Raw genomic sequence first — 24169 nt, forward strand, 5'->3', positions numbered from 1 at the left:
CACATTAATGTTTATTTTGATCACCATCATCTTTAATTATAGGGGAAAACATAGTTGTGTTCAGTCATGTGTAAAATGTCACAGTGACTAGGGCTGTCTCTATTTCTTAACTACTCTCTCCCAAAATGCTAATCGAAAAATGTCAAAATTAACAGTTGCTGATTTTAATTGTAAGAATTCAGATTGTACACTGTAAAAATGAACATATTGTTCTTTACGTTGGTCAACTTTTTCATACAAATTTGCCCAGAAATAAAAACCAGTTCCTAATCTTGTCAGTGTGGCAGTGGAACAAGGTTTCAGAAGACCTTGGGCTCTCATCTCATCTCTTTTACATCTGAGCAACGTGAGCTAGGATCTGTCCTTCAATCTTCCTGAGTTTCAGTCAATTTTCTACCGTATTAGGAGAAATAATGTAGTATAGGTGTACAGGAGAATATAAGTGTTGTAGTATTTGTAGTATTTCAAAAATTATGAAGTAGTTTATAAATGTAAGGGATTATTATTCATTCTGCAGTTATTTACTCCTATTAGCAGGTTGTACATATGTGAAAAAACGTAGCTTCCGTCCTCAGTACAGTCTAGTGGGAAGACCAACGTGCAGACAGAGAGGGAGTGCTGCAGTTGGTGCAGTGATGGGGATGTGTACCAGGTACAACAGAGCCTAAAGGAAAGAATCCCTGAGTCCATCTGGGGGCACCAGGGAAGGCTGCACAGAGGAGATGGTGTGGACTGAGACTTGAAGAATGAGAAGTAGTTTGCCTGATGAACTAAACAGAGAAGAGAATTCCAGGCAGAGGGAAAGCATGTTTGAAACTCTAGAATGAGTTACTCTGTCTGGAATTAGAAGTACAAGGTAAGGAGGTAAAGACAAGAGACAGATAGATGAAGAACAAATTATGGAGAGCCTTTGAATACCATGCTAAGGAGTTTATTAGATTATGTACAGAAGGAAATATAAAGCCATTGAAGAATTTTGAGGTGAATTTTGATCAGGTTTCTGTGTGGGCCAGGAAGGAGGCAGTGGAGAGAATGAGTGGATTGCAATTATCCAAGAGAGACGATGCAAAGGGGGGAGAAAAACAGCAGCTGGTGTTATGCCTGAGTGACTGGAAGTATTTTTTAAAAATAAAGAACTCTTAAGGGGATTTGGTTTTAAGGGAAGACTTCAGCTTCAAACAGCATCGTTTGACAGGTCATATGGAGGTAGAGGGATCAGCAGGCAGCTAGAGAAGCAAAGGAAATCTCAGTGCTAGAGATGCTGTTGCAGTGAGAGCTGAAGCCAGGAGTCGAGGGGAGGGCTACCTGCGAAAGAAGAGTGAATGGGGAATAGAGCAAAGAAGTTAATGTAACCGAAGGAAAGGAAAAGTGCCAAGGTAGTGTCACAGATGTCAAGAAAAGAGACAGTTTCAAGGAAAATAGTCCATAAGACCTAAAGCTGGAGGGAGAAAAGAAAGAAAAAGATCAGAGGCTAAAAGAAAACCAATTAAGAGGCTCCTGGTGATCTTAGAGAATGATGAGGCTAGGAGTCAAAAGGAATAAGGTTTGGCTTCAGTGCCTCCCTGTTGCCTGTGGTGTTGAATACCGACTCCTCAGCCCAGAATCTTAACTTTCCTGGGAAGCCAAAGCAGTTGACTTGTTTCTCCCCATACATCCTCTGGGATTGTAAAAATTTGCCTTTATATGTTCATTCATTCTGTTCCCTCCATCTTCTACGCCTTTCCCCACTTTCCTATTTTCCTGCCTATCAGCATCACACTCAAACTTCCAGGACCCAGAGACAAAGGATTTCTCTTGCAGGAAGACTTTCAATTCCCTCTCTCTCCTCAGAATCACTGTTACATTTAATTTCAGGAACTCAGTAGCAGTCAAGAGGTTCAGAGCACAAGCTTGGTAATCAGATAGACCTGGGATGGAATCTGGGTTCTGTCACTTACTGTGCTGTCTTAGTGGAGTCACTTCCCCTCTCTGATTTTTATATCTACTATCTGTAAAATGGGGATAATGATATTTACTTATTTGTGGTTCTGTGGGAAGTAAATGAAATGATGTATATGAAACAGCATATTGCCTGGTTCATGTTTATTTTCAGAAATGGACTCATAGTAATGTATTTTATATTTGTACTTCTTTGTAGCACATACCACAATCAGTGCCCACTCTGCTCCATCCACCACTCCAGCCAGAATGCTAGCTTCTTGCAAACTCATCTCTGTATCATTGTCTGGTAAATTGCATCATGGACTTTAATTCTTTGTTCTTTCCTGTAGCCAGGCCCTTGGTCATGTGACTTTGCAGGGACTTGTTTTGGTTAACACTTACCATCTTCAATGAGAGGGATGTAAACAAAAAATTAGAAGTGTTATATTTGAAATTTATAGCCCTAAATAAGTATAAAAGAAAGTTAAATAAATGTTCAAATGTTGTATTCTTAAAAAAAAAAAAGGTTTGGGAGTGAGCAAATAATAAGAAAAATAGACATAAATGTAGACAGCTCCACATATAGGCACATTCAGACTATGGATTAGCCAGTGACATCATATTTTGTCAGAATAGTAAGGTACAGGGGAGGGACCTTCAAGGTGGTGGACGAGTAAGATATGGAGATTGCCTTCCTCCCCACAAATACATCAAAAATACATCTACATGTGGAACAACTCCTACGGAACACCTACTGAACGCTGGCAGAAGACCTCAGACTTCCAAAAAGACGCCTTCAGGCGACCTACACGCAGAGGCGGGGCCAAATCCAAAGCTGAACCCCAGGAGCTGTGTGAACAAAGAAGAGAAAGGGAAATCTCTCTATGTAGCCTCAAGAGCAGCAGATTAAATCTCCACAATCAACTTGATGTACCCTGCATCTGTAGAATACCTGAATAGACAATGAATCATCCCAAAATTGAGGCAGTGGACTTTGGGAGCAACTGTAGACTTGGCGTTTGCTTTCTGCATCTAATTCATTTCTAGTTTTATGTTTATCTTAGTTTAGTATTTACAGCTGATTATCATTGGCAGATTTGTTTATTGATTTGGTTGCTTTCTTCCTTTATACATTTTTTTTTCCTTTTTCTCTTTTTGTGAGTGTGTATGTGTATGCTTCTTTGTGTGATTTTGTCTGTATAGCTTTCTTTTACCATTTGTGCTAGGGTTCTGTCTGTCCATTTTTTTTTTTTTTTAAGTATAGTTTTTAGCACTTGTTATCATTGGTGGATTTGTTCTTTGGTTTCGTTGCTCTCTTCTTCTCTTTTTTATTACTTTTTAATTTTTTTATTTTTAATAATTTTTTTTATTTTAATAACTTTATTTATTTTTCTTTTTTTTCTTCTGAGCCAAGAGGCTGACAGGGTCTTGGTTCTCTGGCCAGGTGTCAGACCTGAGCCTCTGAGATGGGAGAGCTGAGTTCAGGACATTGGTCCACCAGAAGCCTCTTGTCCCCTCGTAATATCAATGGGCGAGAGCTCTCCCAGAGATCTCGATCTCAACGCTTAGACCCAGCTACACACGACAACCAGTGGACACCCCATGCCAAACAATTAGCAAGACAGGAACACAACCCCACCCATTAGCAGAGAGCTGCCTAAAATCATAGTAAGTTCACAGATACCCCAAAACACACCACCAGACGTGGTCCTGCCCACCAGAAAGACAAGATCCAGCCTCATCCACCAGAACACAGGCGCTAGTCCACTCCACCAGGAAGCCTACACAACCCACAGAACCAACCTTACCCACTGGGGGCAGACACCAAAAACAACAGGAACTACGAACCTGCAGCCTCTGAAAAGGAGACACCAAACACAGTACATTAAGCAAAATGAGAAGACAAAGAAATACGCAGCAGATGAAGGAGCAAAGTAAAAACCCACCAGACCAAACAAATGAAGAGGAAATAGGCAGTCTACCTGAAAAAGAATTCAGAGTAATGATAGTAAAGATGATCCAGAATCTCGGAAATAGAATGGAGAAAATACAAGAAACATTTAACAAGGACCTAGCAGAACTAAAGAGGAAACAAACAATGATGAACAACACAATAAATGAAATTAAAAGTTCTCTAGAAGGAATCAATAGCAGAATAACTGAGGCAGAAGAATGGATAAGTAACCTGGAAGATAAAATAGTGGAAATAACTAAGAGCAGAATAAAGAAAAAAGAATGAAAAGAATTGAGCACCATCTCAGAGACCTCTGAGACAACATTAAATGAACCAATATTTGAATTATAGGGGTCCCAGAAGAAAAAGAGAAAAAGAAAGGGACTGAGAAAATATTTGAAAAGATTATAGTTGAAAACTTCCCTAATATGGGAAAGGAGATAGTCAATCAAATCCAGGAAGTGCAGAGCGTCCCATACAGGATAAATCCAAGGAGAAGCATGCCAAGACACATATTAATCAAACTATAAATAATTAAATGCAAAGACAAAATATTAAAAGCAGCAAGGGAAAAGCAACAAATAACATACAAGGGAATCCCCATAAAGTTAACAGCTGATCTTTCAACAGAAACTCTGCAAGCCAGAAGGGAGTCGCAGGACATATTTAAAGTGATGAAAGGGAAAAACCTACAACCAAGATTACTCTACCCAGCAAGGATCTCATTCAGATTCGACGGAGAAATTAAAACCTTTACAGACAAGCAAAAGCTAAGAGAATTCAGCACCACCAAACCCACTTTACAACAAATGCTAAAGGAACTTCTCTACGCAGGAAACACAAGAGAAGGAAAAGGCCTACAATAACAAACCCAAGACAATTAAGAAAATGGTAATAGGAACATACATATCGATAATTACCTTAAAGGTAAATGGATTAAATGCTCCAACCAAAAGATATAGACTGGCTGAATGGATACAAAAATAAGACCCATATATATGCTGTCTACAAGAGACCCGCTTCAGACCTAGGGACACATACAGACTGAAAGTGAGGGGATGGAAAAAGATATTCCATGCAAATGGAAATCAAAAGAAACCTGGAGCAGCAGTTCTCATATCAGACAAAATAAACTTTAAAATAAAGACTATTACAAGAGACAGAGAAGGCCACTACAGAATGATCAAGGGATCAATCCAAGAAGAAGATATAACAATTGTAAATATTTATGCACCCAACATAGGAGCACCTCAATACATAAGGCAAATCCTAACAGCCATAAAAGGGGAAATCGACAGTAGCACAGTCATAATAGGGGACTTTAACACCCCACTTTCACCAGTGGACAGATCATCCAAAAAGAAAATAAATAAGGAAACACAAGCTTTAAATGACACATTCAACAAGATGGACATAATTGATATTTAGAGGACATTCCATCCAAAAACAACAGAATACACTTTCTTCTCAAGTGCTCATGGACCATTCTCCAGGATTATATCTTGGGTCACAAATCAAGCCTTGGTAACTTTAAGAAATTTGAAATTATATCAAGTATCTTTTCTGACCACAACACTATAAGACTGGATATCAATTACAGGGAAAAAAACCTGTAAATAATACAAACACATGGAGGCTAAACAATACACTACTAAATAACCAAGAGATCACTGAAGAAATCAAAGAGAAAAATCAAAAAATACCTAGAGACAAAAGACAACAAAAACACGACGACCCACAACCTATGGGACGCAGCAAAAACAGTTTTAAGAGGGAAGTTTATAGCAATACAGTCCTACCTCAAGAAACAAGAAACATCTCAAATAAGCAACCTAACCTTACACCTAAAGCAATTAGAGAAGGACAAAAACACGTCAAACTTAGCAGAAGGAAAGAAATCATAAAGATCAGATCAGAAATAAATGAAAAAGAAATGAAGGAAACGATAGCAAAGATCAGTAAAACTAAAACCTGGCTCTTTGAGAAGGTAAGCAAAATTGATAAACTATTAGCCAGACTCATCAAGAAAAAAAGGGAAAAGACTCAAATAGAATTAGAAATGAAAAAGGAGAATTAACAACTGCCACTGCAGAAATACAAAGGATCATGAGAGATTATTACAAGCAACTATATGCCAATAAAATGGACAACCTGGAAGACAGGGACAAATTCTTAGAAAAGCACAACCTTCCGAGACTGAACCAGGAAGAAATAGAAAATAGAAACAGACCAATCAGAAGCACTGAAATTGAGACCGTGATTTAAAAAATTTAAAAAAGATGGCTTCACAGGCGAATTCTCTCAAACATTTAGAGAATAGCTAACACATATCCTTCTCAAACTCTTCCAAAATATAGCAGAGGGAGGTACACTCCCAAACTCATTCTATGAGACCACCATCACCCTGATACCAAAACCAGACAGAGACGTCACTAAAAGAGAAAACTACAGGCCAATATCACTGATGAACATAGATGCAAAAATCCTCAAGAAAATACTAGCAAACAGAATCCAACAGCACATTAAAAGGATCATACACCTTGGTCAAGTGGGGTTTATCACAGGAATGCAAGGATTCTTCAATATATGCAAATCAATCGATGTGATACACCATATTAACAAATTGAAGGAGAACCATATGATCATCTTAATAGATGCAGAAAAAGCTTTTGACAAAATCCAACACCCATTTATGATAAAAACCCTCCAGAAAATAGGCATATAGGGAAATTACCTCAACATAATGAAGGCCATATATGACAAACCCACAGCCAGCATCATTCTCAATGGTGAAAAACTGAAACCATTTCCACTAAGATCAGGAACAAGACAAGGTTGCCTACTCTCACCACTATTATTCAACATAGTTTTGGAAGTTTTAGCCACAGCAATCAGAGACGGCAAAGAGATAAAAGGATTCCAAATAGGAAAAGAAGAAGAAAAACTGTCAATGTTTGCAGATGACATGATACTATACATAGAGAATCCTAAAGATGGTACCAGGAAACTACTAGAACTAATCAATGAATTTGGTAGAGTAGCAGGATACAAAATTAATGCACAGAAATCTCTTGCATTCCTATACACTAATGATGAAAAATCTGAAAGAGATATTAAAGAAACACTCCCATTTACCATTGCAACAAAAAGAATAAAATACCTAGGAATAAACCTACCTAAGGAGACAAAAGACCTGTATGCAGAAAACTATAAGACACTGATGAAAGGAATTAAAGATGATAGAAACAGATGGTGAGCTATACCATGTTCTTGGTTGGAAGAATCAACATTGTGAAAATGACTGTACTACCCAAAGCAATCTACAGATTCAGTACAATCCCTATCAAACTATCAATGGCATTTTTCACAGAACTAGAACAAAAAATTTCACAATTTGTATGGAAACACAAAAGACCCCAAATAGCCAAAGCAATCTTGAGAAAGGAAAACGGATCTGGAGGAACCAGGCTCCCTGACTTCAGACTATACTACAAAGCTACAGTCAGCAAGACAGTATGGTACTGGCACAGAAACAGAAATATAGATCAATGGAACAGGATAGAAAGCCCAGAGATAAACCCACGCACATATGGTCACCTTATCTTTGATAAAGGAGGCAAGAATATACAATGGAGAAAAGACAGCCTCTTCAATAAGTGGTGCTGGGAAAACTGGACAGCTGCATGTGAAAGAATGAAATTAGAACACTCCCTAACACCATACACAAAAATAAACTCAAAATGGATTAAAGACGTAAATGTAAGGCCAGACACTATAAAACTCTTAGAGGAAAACATAGGCAGAACACTCTGTGACATAAATCACAGCAAGATCCTTTTTGACCCACCTGCTAGAGAAATGGAAATAAAAATAAACAAATGGGAGCTAATGAAACTTAAAAGCTTTTACACAGCAAAGGAAACCATAAACAAGACGAAAAGACAACCCTCAGAATGGTAGAAAATATTTGCAAAGGAAGCAACTGACAAAGGATTAATCCCCCAAATATACAAACAGTTCATGCAGCTCAATATCAAAAAAACAAACAACCCGGGCCTCCCTGGTGGTGCAGTGGTTGAGAGTCTACCTGCCAATGCAGGGGACGCGGGTTCGTGCCCTGGTCCGGGAAGATCCCACATGCCGCGGAGCGGCTGGGCCCGTGAGCCATGGCCGCTGAGCCTGCGTGTCCGGAGCCTGTGCTCCACAACGGGAGAGGCCACAACAGTGAGAGGCCCGCGTACCGCAAATAAATAAAGAACAAAACAAAAAAAAAAAACAACCCAATCCAAAAATGGGCAGAAAACCTAAGACATTTCTCCAAAGAAGATATACAGATTGCCAACAAACACATGAAAGAATGTTCAACATCACTAATCATTAGAGAAATGCAAATCAAAACTACAATGAGGTATCACCTCACACCTGTCAGAATGGCCATCATCAAAAAATCTACAAACAATAAATGCTGGAGAGGGTGTGGAGAAGAGGGAACCCTCTTGCACTGTTGGTGGAAATGTAAATTGATACAGCCACTATGGAGAACAGTATAGAGGTTCCTTAAAAAACTAAAAATAGAACTACCATACGACCCAGCAATCCCACTACTGGGCATATACCCTGAGAAAACCATAATTCAGAAAGAGTCATGTACCACATTGTTCACTGCAGCTCTGTCTGCAATAGCCAGGACATGGAAGCAACCTAAGTGTCCATCGACAGATAAATGCATAAAGAAGATGTGGCACATATATACAATGGAATATTACTCAGCCATAAAAAGAAACGAAATTGAGTTATTTGTAGTGAGGTGGATGGACCTAGAGACTGTCATACAGAGTGAAGTAAGTCAGAAAGAGAAAAACAAATAGCATATGCTAACACATATATATAGAATCTTAAAAAAAAAAAAAAAGGTTCTGCTGAGCCTAAGGGCAGGACAGGAATAAAGACACAGACGTAGAGAATAGACTTGAGGACACAGGGAGGGTGAAGGGTAAGCTGAGACGAAGTGAGAGAATGGCATGGATATATATATACTACCAAATGTCAAACAGATAGCTAGTGGGAAGCAGCCGCATAGCACAGGGAGATCAGCTCGGTGCTTTGTGTCCATCTCGAGGGGTGGGATAGGGAGGGTGGGAGGGAGACACAAGAGGGAGGAGAAATGGGGATATATGTATATGTATAGCTGATTCACTTTCTTATACAACAGAAACTGACACATCATTGTAAGGCAATTATATTCCAATAAAGGTGTTAAAAAAAATAGTAAGGTACAAATGGAAATGCCAGCATGTAATGGAAATTGCTGTTTTACCTTTTGTGTCTTAAACACCGTAAGCTTTGAGTCCAGTGAACTGATCAGAATCATTCTTTTACGAATAATGTAATATGCTTGTATCCAAAAAGAAATAAACTAGTGTTGTCACCTTCATCTTTTCCTTGACCCATATGGCTTGCTGTTTCTCCTCAGTGCCTGATCAACAATAACAAAAGCAAGCACTGTCCTCTATAGCTGGCTGAAATGCACACTAGAGAGATGGAAGCATCTTCCCAGGGTGTCCTAGTCACGGCAGTAAAGTAAATGCACTAGGGCAAGTCAGTTCTGTGTCTAACTGACAATTCATATCCTTGTCAGCCATGAGCTTTATCCTTATTTCTCACCGGCATGGATTCTCATTAATGGCCTGAAGCATAAGTGTTGGATCGTATTCAGGAGTTCTAGTCACTATGTACAGCCATGGATGAGACACTTAATGTAATAATTCTTACACCAGGGAGGCTACAATAATTTCATTGTTAATAACTGGTTAGGACTTTGAGAACTTGAGATAGGGAACTTTTAGAAATGGTTCTCATTAACTTCTGTTAAAATGGCCTACCAACTACATTGGGCTTTCAAGGGATATGTAAACGTTCAGTAGCAATTTCTAGATTTTGTGAGTGTGAAACAACCCTGGGCTCATATCTTCAGATGACACTGATGATTCCATACAAGATACAGTTGTCTGAGACATTCTCTCAATTAAATAAGTTTCTTTCCTTTATGGTTAGTCTTATCTGATCAAGTAAGATGACCTGGTATGCACTAGAATTCAGAAATTCTATGAAGCCGAAGGTTAGAACATGGTAGAAATTCTTTTTAAAGTTTTATAGGATGATTCCTACCTAAGATGGGAACTGTCCCATCCTCTGTTCTCCAGTTTCTTTACTGAAGCTTAAAAAAAAGGGAGGGAGGAAGGGGGGAAGGAAAGGAAGAAGGAAGGAAGGATATGTTTGTTTTTCAGACTTCAGTATTAGACATCTTCAAATGTTAAACCTGGCAGAGTAGCCAGTGTTAAATATGAGAGAAAATCGTCCAGTAGACATTTGGGCCTCTTCTCAGTGAAGAGTCACCAACAAAAATTCACTTGCTGTTTTTCCTTCTGTTTGATTAATTCATTAGGCTTGAAACTGAGATAATAGTTTGATTTTCCTCCTCTATGACACTTCAAGTGAAAGGAGTAAAAGAGTTGTGTTGTCAGTAGCATAGAGAACTCCGCTGACACTAACCTGGTTGAGGAGTAGAGAGACAGTTCTAAGTGTCACAGTTCCTACAGACTACAGCAAATGTGGTAAGAAGGCACAGCCCAAAGGTGACCCAGTATCCTTTCTTTAGTGTCTGATCTTGCTTCCAAAAAAAATGTTTTTTAATAAATTTATCTATTTATTTGTTTTAGTTTTGGCTGTGTTGGGTCTTCGTTGCTGTGCGCGGGCTTTCTCTAGTTGCGGCGAGCGGAGGCTACTCTTCATTGCGGTGCGTAGGCTTCTCACTGCAGTGGCTTCTCTTGTTGCGGAGCACAGGCTCTAGGCGTGCGGGCTTCAGTAGTTGTGGCATGTGAGCTCTAGAGCATGGGCTCACTATTTGTAGTACACTGGCTTAGTTACTCTGTGGCATGTGGGATCTTCCCAGACCAGGGCTCAAACCCGTGTCTCCTGCATTGGCAGGCGTATTCTTAACCACTGCACCACCAGGGAAGCCCCCCAAAAAATTTTATTGAGAATTTTTATGTGCAATACACAATGTTTGGCACTGTGGAGAGTATAAACAACTCGGGATTTCTGTCATAAATGTAAATAAAAATACACATACACAATCCTGCATGTATGCACATACCTTACATACATACACATATACCTATATACATTCACACTTAAAGGCATATATTATTAGTATGCTTTGAGCTGGAAGAAATAGGAAACATCAACTCAAATGGATTAAACAATAAAGAAATTTATCACTTCATATAACAAGCAGTCCAAAATTAGGGCCGCTTCTGATGCTGTACAGTCAGGACTCAGGCTCTGTTTTTCAGCAGTTTCTTAGCTTAGCCTTTTTGTTGGCTTTGTCGTCAGGCCAGCTGACCACGTGATTACAGGAGGGCTGTGGCAGTACTGAGCATCCTGGGCAGATAAGACAACACGAAGAGGCAGAGAAAAGGGTTTCCTCTTTCATGAGCAGATTGGGGATCTGTTGACGAGGAGATGGGGGGTGAGAACGATGCCATCAGGAAGCCTACAGTCTAGTAGAGGAGAGAGCATGTAATAGTGTGGTAGACACTGTACTGAAGGCGTATACAGCCGATGATGATTGCACCAAAGACGGGGTGCTGTGTTCTCGGCTGGGAGAAAGTGTTAGAGAGAAAGGGTAGAGGCTTGGCAGAGGCTGATCAGAGAAGACTTCACTTGGGGAAGAGGTTGTTAATCCAGTTGGGGACATGTTGAGTTTAAGGTACTATAGGACCTCTAGGTAGAGAAATCCAGTAGACAGTTGATGTATATTGATCTAAAGCTGAAACATCTAGATAGAGAAAAAGATAATAGGGTTTAGGTGGTGGCGAAGGCGCTGAGGATGGATGAGCTAAATCCAGAAGACACACTAGGACCAAAACTGAGATCCTGAGGAAGCAGGATCCTGACTTTTAAAGCATGGGTGAAATAAGAGGAGTTGACAGAGACAGAAAATAAAAATGGATCTTTTAATGCCATCTCTGTGTGGGATGGGTGTAAGCCAACTAGAAATGACATTCTGTGATATTCACACATGTGATTTGGGTAAAGAACCGGTAAAAGCTAGGAACCGTTCACTACCCGTTATTTGCCCGATGGCAGGTGCCCTTCCCTAAGAAACTGGTTGAATGAGACAGAGTTTCATTGGAGGTATGGCTAGACCTGAACAGTCGTCCACCCAAAGGAGAAATGGAGCATTAAATTTTCTAAAATGGGTCTTTTTTTTTGGCAGGAGTGGTCACACATTACTTGCCTTCTGGTTTTCCCGCCAAGAGGGAAAACTAAACCGACAGCAGACAATTGAACTGGGACATCACATCCTCAAAGCACACATTTTTAAGGTAATTAAAGAAGTTGGAGGTGTTTTTCTTTCCATTGCCATCAGGCTTTCCTTAACACTGTGTGTATGAAGCTACTGTTATGTCAGTGTGGCCCCTGCTTTCTGAAATCAGTTTGTTGCAAAATTGGTCCATCTCCTAAAATTTCTGACCCGTTCCTCCCTAGGACTTTGAAAGAAAGCCACATTTGTCATCTCCCAGTTTAGTGGATTGCTAGGCTTTTCAGGAAAGGTACATGTATAATCATTTAGGTAAGAAGCATATACACATACACATGTGTACTCCATATATGACCCACCATCTCCTGAGAAGAGTCACGTTGTAGCATTAGTTGCAGGTTTTCACAATGTCTAAAAAAAATCGCTGAGAGCAGTTTACTGTCTCAGTGTTCTCATAATTGTTTTAGTGAAGATTTTAATATTCCTGGTGCTGTGATTTTCAAACTCTTTGTCTAGAACCAACTATAGCCTTCCTTTAAGCTACTTCCCCCATTCCCTCTTCAAATTATAATCCCAGTTTTTCGCAGTAGTTTCAAAACTTTTAAGGACTCCAAGCATCAGCCTCCCTGTCCCAACATCCACACGGCTAGAGTGGAGGACCCAGAGAAGGGCACGTAATTCATCTGTTTGTGCTTATATGCATTCATTTGTTTATTCAGTGCTTACTGAGGCATTGTACTAGGTACTAGGGATACACAAACCAAAAATATACAGCCCCTAATCTCAAGGAATTTATTGTCTAGATATCAGTTGTGGGGCAAAGGACAGAAGTCAAGGAAGAAATTTGTTTTCCTGATTTTCCTAGCCCACAGCTTGCTATTTCATCTGCCACCTACAATCCCTACAATCTCTTCAGACCACTTTTGCTGCTCCCAGATTGAGAAATACAGAGATCTTAAATAGTCCTCTGGCTTGGACTTCCCCCAAGAGATACTGTTGAAGATAAAACAGTTCTCTTCTCTTCAGAGAGAAAAATGGCATTAAGGGCAACTTCAAGAGCCTAGCAAATTCTTCCCAGTATATAAGTACACAGCTAGAGAAGCCTTTTCATCAGATGGACAGAAGTAAAACCCACAGTGACAAGTCCTTTATTTGAATCATAATTGTCTTATTAATAAATCACTCTACCAAAAATGACCTTACTTAATGGGAATAGAATGAGACTCTTTTAACAGGCAAGGTGTCTCATTCCAATTTCAAGTGGACCAAAAAGTATCTGCTACTTCTACAAACTGTAAGATGAGTATCCTTCAATTAGACGGGAAAGTAACTTACATATTAAGCATCACTGCTTTAAACGCTTGAACATTTGTCATCACCCTCTGCCTAGGATCAGATGCAATGAAGATGATGCCTGTCTTTATGCCCTGCACCATAAAATAAATACCACATGAAACAGATAAATGATATGAAGTTTCATTTGACCCCCTGTGACTTTATCCACTACAGGGAGACCTACATTTATTTATTTTTTTATATCCCCATGGCTTATTTATTTTATAACCAGACGTTTGTACCTCTTGATCCCTTCACCTACTTCATCCTCCCCACAACCCCCTCCTCTCTGGCAACCACCAGCCTGTCATAGAGACCTACACTTAAACCATACACTCCTGTCACTGACACAGTTTTATCTTATGTTGCTGCAGACAACATGGTTGCCTGAGATAAGACTGGCTCCGTGTGTGATTCAGGCCATAAATACTTGGGTGTATAGCATGTGGTGATGACATGACTGCAAGCTGAAGAATGTGGACTCGGACCATGGTTTTCCTGATGCTGCAGTTTTCAGGGTCCTTTAAATGCAGCGTGCTCCCTGTTGATAGACTTAAGCTTCTCTCAGACTGCCAGAATTCTCACTTCCTATCAGCTGAGGGTCATGAAAAGGCAAAGACAGACTCAATGCTTAGACTCAGCGCCACTTAGAACTGCCAATCAGCAGTGACATATAGTCCAATTCATATTTCTTTCCAATTAGTTTTAAATTTCCCTTATTTTATCTTTGTTCATGAAAAATTACATATGATATCATTAATCACCTTAAAAATATGAGGTTGAGTGTCTGTAATTCTGGATATTTGGTATATTTACAGAGTTGTGTAATTATTACCACTATTAGTACATTTCCATCACCTTAAAAATAAACCTTGTGTCCATTTGGAGTCACTCCCCATGAGCTTCCCCCAACCCCTGGCAACCACTAATCTACTGTCTATAAGTTTGACTCTTCTGGACATCTAGTATAAATGGAATCATGCAATCCATGGTTGTCTATGTCTGGCTTCTTTCACTTAACATGATGATTTTAGGGTTCATCCATGTTGTAGCATGTATCAGTACTTGATTCCTTCTTATTGCCAAGTAATACTCCTTTTTGTTTATCCATTCGCTAGTTGCACATTTCAGTTGTTTCCACTTTTGGCTGTTGTGAATAACGCTGCTATGAACATAGCATACAGGGGGTTTTTTCCTCTTTTTATTTTTTAAAAATAAAATTAGACATATTAAAGTGAATAACTCATTGGCATTTAGTACACTTACAGGTTAGTGTTCAGGTTTTTGTGTGGACATGTCTTCAGTTCTCCCAAAGGAGTGAGAGGCCTGAGTCCCTCATCGGGCTCCCCAACCTGGGTGTCCTGCACCGGGAAGATGAGTCCCCAGAGCATTTGGCTTTGAAGGCCAGTGGAGATTACTTTTGGGAGTCCCAAAGAGCTGCAGGAATAGAGTGGCTAAATGGACTGAAAAAAAAAAAAAAAGGCCTGTATATATGCTGCCTACAAGAGACTCACTTCAGATCAAAGATACACAGACTGAAAGTAAGGAGATAGAAAAAGGTATTCCATGCAAATGGAAACAAAAAGAAAGTTGGGCTGGCATTACTTATACAAAATAGACTTTAAAACAAGGACTAGCAAAGAAGGGTAAAGGGATCAATGATAATGATAAAGGGATCAATGATACATAATGATAAAGGAGTAAAGGGATCAATCCAACAAGAATATGTAACAATTGTAAATATGGATGCATAGTAGCACGTAAATACATAAAGCAAATTTTAACAAACATAAAGGGAGAAATTGACAGTAATATAATAATAGTAGGGGACTTAATACCCCACTCATATCAATGGACAGATCATCCAGACAGAAAATCAACTAAGAAACACTGGGCTTAAATGACAATTATGGAATTAATAGATATGTACAGAACGTTTCATCCAAAAACAGCAGAACACACACTTTCTTCAAGTGCACATGGAACATTCTCTAGAATAGAGCACATGCTATTCCACAAACAGTTCTCAATAAATTTAAGAAGATTGAATTATATCAAGCATCTTTTTTGACCACAGTGGTATGAGAGTACAAATCAACTATAAGGAAAAAAACTACAAAAAACACAAACAAGGGGCCTTCCCTGGTGGCGCAGTGGTTGAGAGTCCACCTGCCGATGCAGGGGACACGGGTTCGTGCCCTGGTCCGGGAGGATCCCACATGCCGTGGAGTGGCTGGGCCCATGAGCCATGGCCTCTGAGCCTGTGTGTCTGGAGCCTGTGCTCCGCAACGGGAGAGGCCACAACAGTGAGAGGCCCACATACCGCAAAAAAAAAAAAAAAAAAAAAAAAAACACAAACACGTGAACTCCAAACAACACACTACTAAACAACCAGTGAGTCACTGAGGAAATCAAAGAGGAAATCAAAAAATATCTAGAGATAAATGAAAATGGAAACACAATGATCCAGAGTCTATGGGATGCAGCAAAAGCAAGTCTAAGAGAGAAGTTTATAGTGATAGAAGCCTACCTCTGGAAACAGGAAAAATCTCAAACAATCTAACCTTACACATAAAGGAACTGGGAAAAAAAAGAACAAACAAAACCCAAAGTTAGTAGAAGAAAAGAAATCTTAAAGATCAGAGCAAAAATAAATGAATAGACAAAATAGAAAAGATCAATGAAATCAAGAGCTGCTTCTTCGAAAAAACAAACAAAACTGATAAATGTTTAGCCAGACTCATGAAGAAAAAGAGAGGGCCCAAATAAATAAAATCAAAAATGAAAGAGAAGTTATAACAAATAACCACAGAAATACAAAGGAGCATAAGAGATTACTACAAACAATTGTACACCAATAAAACGGACAACCTGAAGAAACAGATAAGTTCCTAGGAACTTACAATCTCCCAAGACTAAATAAGGAAGAAATAGAAAATATGAACAAATTGATTACCAGTAATGAAATTGAAAATTGAATCAATAATTAAAAAAAAAAAGCTCCCAACAAACAAAAGTCCAGGACCAGACAGCTTCACAGGTGAATTCTACCAAACATTTAAAGAGTTAATGCCTATCCTTCTCAAACTGTTCCAAAAACTTGAAGAGGAAGGAGCACTTCCAAATTCATTCTGTGTGGCCAGCATCACCCTGATACCAAAACCAGACAAAGACACCGCAAAGAAAGAAACTGACAAGCCCAGATCACTGATAAACATAGATACAAAAGTTCTCAACGAAATATTAGTAACCCGAATTCAATAATACATAATATAAAAAGGATCATACACCACGATCAAGTGGGATTTATCCTAGGGATGCAAGGATGGTTCAATATCTGCAAATCAATCAACATCTTACCCCACATTAACAGAATGAAGGATAAAAATCATATGATTATCTCAGTAGATGCAGAAAAAGCTTTTGCCAAAATTCAACATCGATTTATTATAAAAAGTCTCAACAGAGTATACAGAGGGAACATACTTCAACATAATAAAAGTCGTATATGGCAAGTCCATAGCCAACATCATCCTCAGTGATGAAAAGCTGAAAGCATTTCCTCTAAGATCAGGAACAAGACAAGGATACCCACTCTCACCACTTTTATTCAACGTAGATTGGAAGTCCTAGCCACAACAATCAGAGAAGGTAAAGAAATAAAAGGCATCCAAATTGGAAAGGAAGATGTAAAATTGTCACTGTTTGCAGGTGACATGATACTATATATAGAAAATCCTAAAGATGCTACCAAAAACCGTTGGAACTAATCAGTTAATTCAGTAAAGTTGCAGGACACAAAATTAATAAACAGATACCTGTTGTATTTCTATACACTAATAACAAACTACTGGAAAGAGAACTTAAGAAAACAATCCCATTTACAATTGCATCAAAAAAAATAAAATACCTAGGAATATATCTAACTAAAGCAGTAAAACACTTCTACCCAGAAAACTGTAAGACACTGATGAAAGAAATCGAAAACTACACAAACAAATGGAAAGATATACCATACTCATGGATTGGAAGAATTAATATTGTTCAAATGACCATACTACCCAAGGCAATCTACAGATTCAGTGCAATCTCTGTCAAAACATGAAAGGCATTTTTCACAGAATTAGAACAAATAATTCTAAAATTTGTGTGGAAATGCAAAAGACCCTGAATAACAAAAGCAATCTTGAGAAAGAAGAACAAAGCTGGAGGTATCATGCTCCCTGGTTTCAAACTATACTACAAAGCTACAGTAATCAAAACAGTATGGTACCGGCACAAAAACAGACATATAGATCAATGGAACAGAACAGAGAACCCAAAAATGAACCCACACTTATATAGTCAATTAATCCATGACAAAAGAGGCAAGAATATACAATGGGGAAAAGACAGCCTCTTCAATAAATGGTATTGGGAAAACTGGACAGTTACACACAAAAGAATCAAACTGGACTACTTTCTCACAAAGCAAACAGAGCAGATCAAGTTTTTTTAAAAAATACCTCCTCAGATCTACTTTGTGGTTCCCAAACTTCATTGTTAACATCTTGTGGCCCTCAGGATTTCCTGCTTTAACTCACTTGACCCAGATATTGGCAGAACAGTAAGAAGATTGCTGGGAATTCCCTGGCGGTCCAGTGGTTAGGACTCCACACTTCCACTGCAGGGGCCCCAGGTTCAATCCCTGGTCAGGGAGCAAAGACCCTGCAAGCCACGCTGCACAGCCTTAAGAAAGAAGAAAAAGAAGATTGCCAGAGAATCTTGCCATCACAGCAGGAGATTTTAAAAAACAATTTATTCTAACTTCCTTTTGGAGAAGTCCAAGTAAAAGGGCAAACATTAGTACATACAGTGGGACTTAGGCCAGTCATACTAGAGAAAATTTGTTGCTGGTGCCAATCAAACCTATGTTGTTTCCCTGAGGATGAGCAGATGTGATTATTTTAGGCTATGTTAGGGTGAGCAATGCTAGCTACTCTAACAAACCTGCAAAATCTCAGTGACTTAACAAAGGCTTATTTTTCATTTTCGTTGCAGTCCAGTACAGATCATTGGGCAGGCTTCTTCCACATAGTAGTTCCAAAATCTCCTAGGGCCTCAGGATCCTCCATTGGATCATCTGGCCTGCAATCAAGAGGAACAATAGAAAGTGTGGAGAAACACACAGGGAATTTGGGGCCAAGGCTGGACATGACATATTACTTCTGCCCACATTTTATTAGCCAGGAGTCAGTCCCATGGCCCACATAACTGTAAAGGAGGCTGGGAGATACAGTTTTCACAAATGCCCAGTACGGAAATGAGATGGAGATCAGTGATCACACTGCATTATCTCTGTTACCGTGTATACTTTACTAACTTGAATTTAAGAGATTGATTCAAGAAGGCTAGTAGAAAAGATCTGGGGGGAGGGGGGATTATATCCAGATATAGCAGAAAAGAGAGGTATTAAGTAGATTTGTTTCCGCAGACTGCCAAGGTAGAGACAGTTTAAGTTAGCCTGTTCCTACAGGACTAGTCTTCGTCTGCATCGGTGGATTGGCTTTGTTATGCCTGGGTATTGTTTGAGCAAGACTCTATTCTCATTTGTTAGTACCACAAACCTAGAGGCTCCTAACTTAACTACTGATGGTACTTTTTAGCTGGGCTAATGATTTAATTGTCTCTATATTTCTTTTTCAGGGTTTGAGTAAAAAAGTTGGAGTATCATCCTCCATCCTCCAAGGTCTCTGGATCTCCTATAGCACGGAGGGTCTTTCCATGGCATTGGCATCTTTACGAAATCTCTATACTCCAAATATAAAGGTAAGTGATAAATTACAGTTAGATTAAAGAATTAACTATGAAAACCTAAAACTAGGAGGACATTTAAGTAGCTATTTAATCGATCTTTGACTTGCCTTAGACTGTCTCCTATTAACCTTTTACTGATAATTTGATATATTTTACATTTTGTTCTGTGAGTTGAAGACCAAGCCTATTGACCTTGCACCTTGTATAAGATGACTCTGATCTGTAGAATAAGTCCTGCTGCTTCTAGGGAGTAAGTCATTCTTGGACCACCTTTGTTTTGATAGGGTTTTTTCTGATTGACAGCTCACTTAGTGGAGACTCTGACAGCACTACAGCATGGGTGGTGTTGACTTTAGTTACTGAACAGTTTATATAAAGGAGATATTTCACATCCCTTTCCAAAGGCAAGGTATTGAAAAAGGAACAAATGAAGATTTTAAAATAAAGCCGTTACTAAATGCTTCTGGGCACTTATTGTGGGGTCCCAGAGGACTTAATACAAGATGACTAATAGGATATAACTGATATTTATGTGAGTATTATTTCTGTTTATTCACTTATTTCTAGGTCAGCCGACTGCTGATTTTGGGAGGTGCCAACATTAATTACCGGACAGAGGTTTTAAATAATGCTCCAATTCTATGCGTCCAGTGTCATCTTGGTTACACAGAAATGGTGGCCCTACTGTTGGAGTTTGGGGCCAACGTGGATGCCTCCTCAGAAAGCGGCCTGACTCCTCTGGGCTATGCTGCAGCCGCAGGCTTCCTAAGCATTGTCGTGCTGCTGTGCAAGAAACGGGCCAAGGTAGTGGCTGTCCGGCTCTCTGCCTTTTCTTCTTCCCTTTTCTTTCTTCCTGCTATAAACTCTTCCTTATCTCCTGCGTTACCTCCTGAGTGTAGGTAGAATACATCAGATCCTATTAGGGAGCAGATCAAAGGGAGAACTATCTCTGATTACATCCTACTGTTGCCCACTTGCCACGGCCAGTTCCATGCTGAATTTGCACACAGTTCTAAAACTTTTGAGAGGCACTTAGGAAACTGCATTTATCAGCAGCCACAAAAAGTCCCTAACAGCCAAGAAATTCTCTCCTGAGCTCAGAGTGAGGAAAGAGAAGTGGGGGAGCAAGGAGATGGCCCTGTGAAGTCTGAACTGAATGGTGCCTCTAGACTCTAAGCCTTTCATGTTAGAGTCTTGAAGATACCCCTGAAGAGGTATGGGGAGAAGATGATTCTCTCTGACCAGAGGAACTCAGAAATGTTTCTGTTAGTGTATTTTAATTCTCTCAAAACATTTCTCAGAAATATATTTGCTTTATAGTATCTCAGAGGCCACTGATATAACTCAATTTGAAAATATTGGTGAAAAGAAAAATGCTGGTCTCAAAAATGTAGGCCTCCGGGGCACATTGTAGCCCAATGGTATTTTGTTTCCATCCTGAAAACAAACTGAGGATTTTGGTGGTTTTGCAGTGAAATATAAGTAATATGTATGCCCTCGTTCTGAGGTGTCCAGTGTCCTTACCAGGGAAGAACTGTGTCTCCTGAGACTCCTTTGGGAGCTGGGACCTGGGAACCTCAGTGAAATCTCAGAGCTGTAGATGTTAACTGTGACACAGGAATGGTCCACCTGTAATGTCCTAGTCATTTGAATGAACACCTCTAGAAACAGAGTGAAAATTGGGCCTTATTATTACTGCTGTGAATTCATATTCTAATCTCAGCTGGGTCTTTCCTGTTGCTCAGGTATCATTTTATTCATCTCTTATTTTCCCCAGAGCAGATAAATAAATCATTTGTGATCTTTTCAAGACCCTATCAAACCTTTTTTGCCCTCCTACGACTACCAAGATTGATTTTAATCTCACTGTGCCTCGATCTCAAAACTCTATTAATCCTTACATACACTCACCTTTACTTCTGCCTCAGAGAAGGAAGTGTTTACCTTCCTTTCCAGAATGCTTGCCTCCACTATATATATTTTTTCTTTTTTTTTTTTTTTTCCGGCAATGCTGCACAGCTTGTGGGATCTTAGTTCCCGACCAAGGATGGAACCCATGCCCTCTGCAGTGGGAGTGCGGAGTCCTAACCACTGAACTGCCAGGGAATTCCCCACCTATATTTTTTAATCTCAGTATGTTGCTCTTTCTCTCACATCATTTCATTCTTTTTCTAAATTCACACTACCTTTCTTCTCAGTTTCTACAACCTATGAATGTCTTCTCTAACCCAAAAGAGAAACTCCCCTCTCTCTCCTAACCAGAAGCCACCACCCCATCTCTTCCCACCCATGTCCACCAAGCCTGTCCTAAGAGTCATCTCTACTTGCTACCACTGCTTCCTTACTACTCCTTAACCATTTGTGGTCTGGCTTCCGTGACAGAAAGAGGAGGCAAGTCATTAAAATCATAAACTTTGGCTTCAAGCACGACCTGGTCAAAGCCTGCATTCACACTCGCTTTCTCTGAGGGCTTGGACGAGTCGTTTGACCTCTCTTAGCCTCACTTGTTTAACCTAGAAACAGGATGAAGAGGGGCATTGTGACAATTAAAAGTGATCGAGCCTTTTTAAAAAGAGATGAAGTCTCTTTTAGTCTCATGCAGTGCCTAATAAATAATATCCTTAAAAAAAGAAAAAAAACCCCAACCTCTTGGCATTCAACTGAAGCTGCTCTCAAAAGTCACGAACAACTGCCAACCGCCAAATAAAGTAACTATTTCTCATTTCTCACCCCTCTAAACCACTTAAGTATTTAGCCAGTTATTTTGTTGCATAACTGAATTGAATGTTCTTCAATTATAGTTGGTCTGATATTTTCTCTTCATTAGATTGAGTTTGTATGTTTTTGGCAAGCACACCACAGACATGATGCTCTGCCCTTATTCATGCAGCACTGCAGGAGGTGCGTGATGTTGCGATCTCATTACAGGGGATGTTAACCTCTATCACTTGGATAAGGTGGTATCTTCCAGGTTTCTCAACCTGAAGTCACTGTTTCTCCCATTTGGAATTAAGAAGTATCTTTTAGGGAGATGCTTTCAGACTAGGCAGATACCTTGTATCTTTTTTTTGTCCACTAATTTTTTTGTCCACTAATTTAGGATCCATCCATTGATGGGTCCACTCTTGCTGCAATAATTATTGCTATGATATTTGCATTATAGCGATTTTCTATTTCCCTCTTCCTTCTACATTTATTAATTGGAATTCTACTGTAAGGAAGAGCTGTCCCTTCTCCTCAATGTGTTCATTTACTTATAGCACTATGCGTTCCTGGATATTTATTTTATTCTGTGATCTATAACTCATTGCCGGTATTTTCTTTTTTTGCTCAAATTGCCCCAGATTTGGCCATTGGGAGCTTCTTCACGTTGGTTCCTGTGTCCTTTCAAGCGCCCCCCCCCATTATTTCATGAGTGCTTCTGTACTTTCTGGCACCACAAGATGTTCCAAACTCATCTTTTGCTATTACTGTCCCAGCCCTGGAATCAACCATTTCCCCAAGAAGCCAAGGGTTCTTTTAATTCATTCCTTTAGTTTTTAAAAAATACAGTTCTGAACATGAAAATTCTCAGTGACTCTCCATTACTTATTAAAATTCAGATCACTAGCCTGGCATTCAAAATATCCATGCTCTTGTCCCAAGAGACCCTCTCAACGTTGTAGTTTGAACTCCCCCTTAATGTATTTTACCCTTCAAAAACTAGAATTAATCATTTCCTATCCCAGCCAGTTGAGATAGCCCTTTTCTTAGTCCATTTGGGCTGCTGTAATAAAATACCATAGACAGAGTATCTTATAAACATTTCCTTCTTACAGTTCTGGAAGCTAAGTCCCCACAGCATGGCGCCAGCAGATTCGGTGTCTGGTGAGAACTTCCTGGTTTACAGAGTGCCTTCTCGCTGTGTCGTCACACGGTGGAAGGGGGCAAGCAAGCTCTCTGGGGCCTCTGTATAAGGATACTAATCCCATTCATGAGGGCTCTGCCCTCATGACCCAATCACTTTCCAAAGGCACCACCTCCTAATTACCTCAGGGGTTAGAATTCCAACGAATAATGGTGGGAGAACACAAACATTCAGACCATTGCACCTTTCCCTCTGAATCTGCTCCTGCTTCTGGCTGGAAATTCTCTGAAATTTTATTGCACTTTTGCTTTCCGTCTGACATTTATTATATTACACCTTTGTTGGACACGTTTTTGTTGTAGTGGTCGCATCGCCCCTATCTTGTTCAAAACTTTGAGAGCAGAATCTATATTTTACTCTCTTATTTACCTTTTTATCCTATCGTGTACCTTGTACATGGTAGGCATTCAGTAAACATTTGTTATATGGATGGCCAGGTGAAACTAAAGCTGGAGAGAACCAGATACAGAACTTAGGCTTCAAGTGCTCTAACTACCACTGGAAAAAAACCTGCCCACCTGCCAGAAAAGGCTGTTCATCTATTGAGACTTGTAGCTGGGGACCTTCTGGTACATTGACCTTAGTCAGCCTTCTCTTTCAGCCTAAACTTGTAACCAGCACTGCAACTGTAAAAACTGCTGTTGGAACATAGTCTAGCATTAAGTTCCAAGTACCTCTAGCCATTTTGGCCAGATGGTTGAGATTCTGCCCTCCCACTGGTAGAGAGCAGTGGCCTTTGCCAAAGCATAGTGGTCAAATGTGTGAGTCATGATATGAGATGTTTTGCTTCTTTGGAAGACCAAATAATTTGAGCTTCAAAATTTTTTTCTTCCCTTTCATGATTTCAAAGACAGTTTTTTGTGCCAACGCAGCTTACAAGTCTTTCAAATTTGGGTCTAAAAAGAACTATTTGAGGACAAGGGAGAGTGTA

At 39.6% G+C, this 24169-nt stretch overlaps 1 protein-coding gene across 1 annotated transcript in view; it reads left to right on the top strand.

Annotated features, from left to right (window-relative positions):
* Window positions 1-24169, top strand: part of TANC2 (tetratricopeptide repeat, ankyrin repeat and coiled-coil containing 2) — a 349573-nt gene that overhangs the window by 291316 nt on the left and 34088 nt on the right. The window contains exons 15-17 of the mRNA XM_022589090.3: window positions 12156-12264; window positions 19221-19343; window positions 19899-20135. Of these exons, the coding sequence (XP_022444798.1) occupies window positions 12156-12264; window positions 19221-19343; window positions 19899-20135 (469 nt within the window). The remainder of the gene's footprint in view (window positions 1-12155; window positions 12265-19220; window positions 19344-19898; window positions 20136-24169) is intronic.

This window comes from Delphinapterus leucas, chromosome 19 (genome assembly GCF_059928025.1).
Source record: "Delphinapterus leucas isolate spDelLeu-1000000601 "Yukka" chromosome 19, BTC_Dleu_Yukka2, whole genome shotgun sequence".
NCBI lineage: Eukaryota > Metazoa > Chordata > Mammalia > Artiodactyla > Monodontidae > Delphinapterus > Delphinapterus leucas.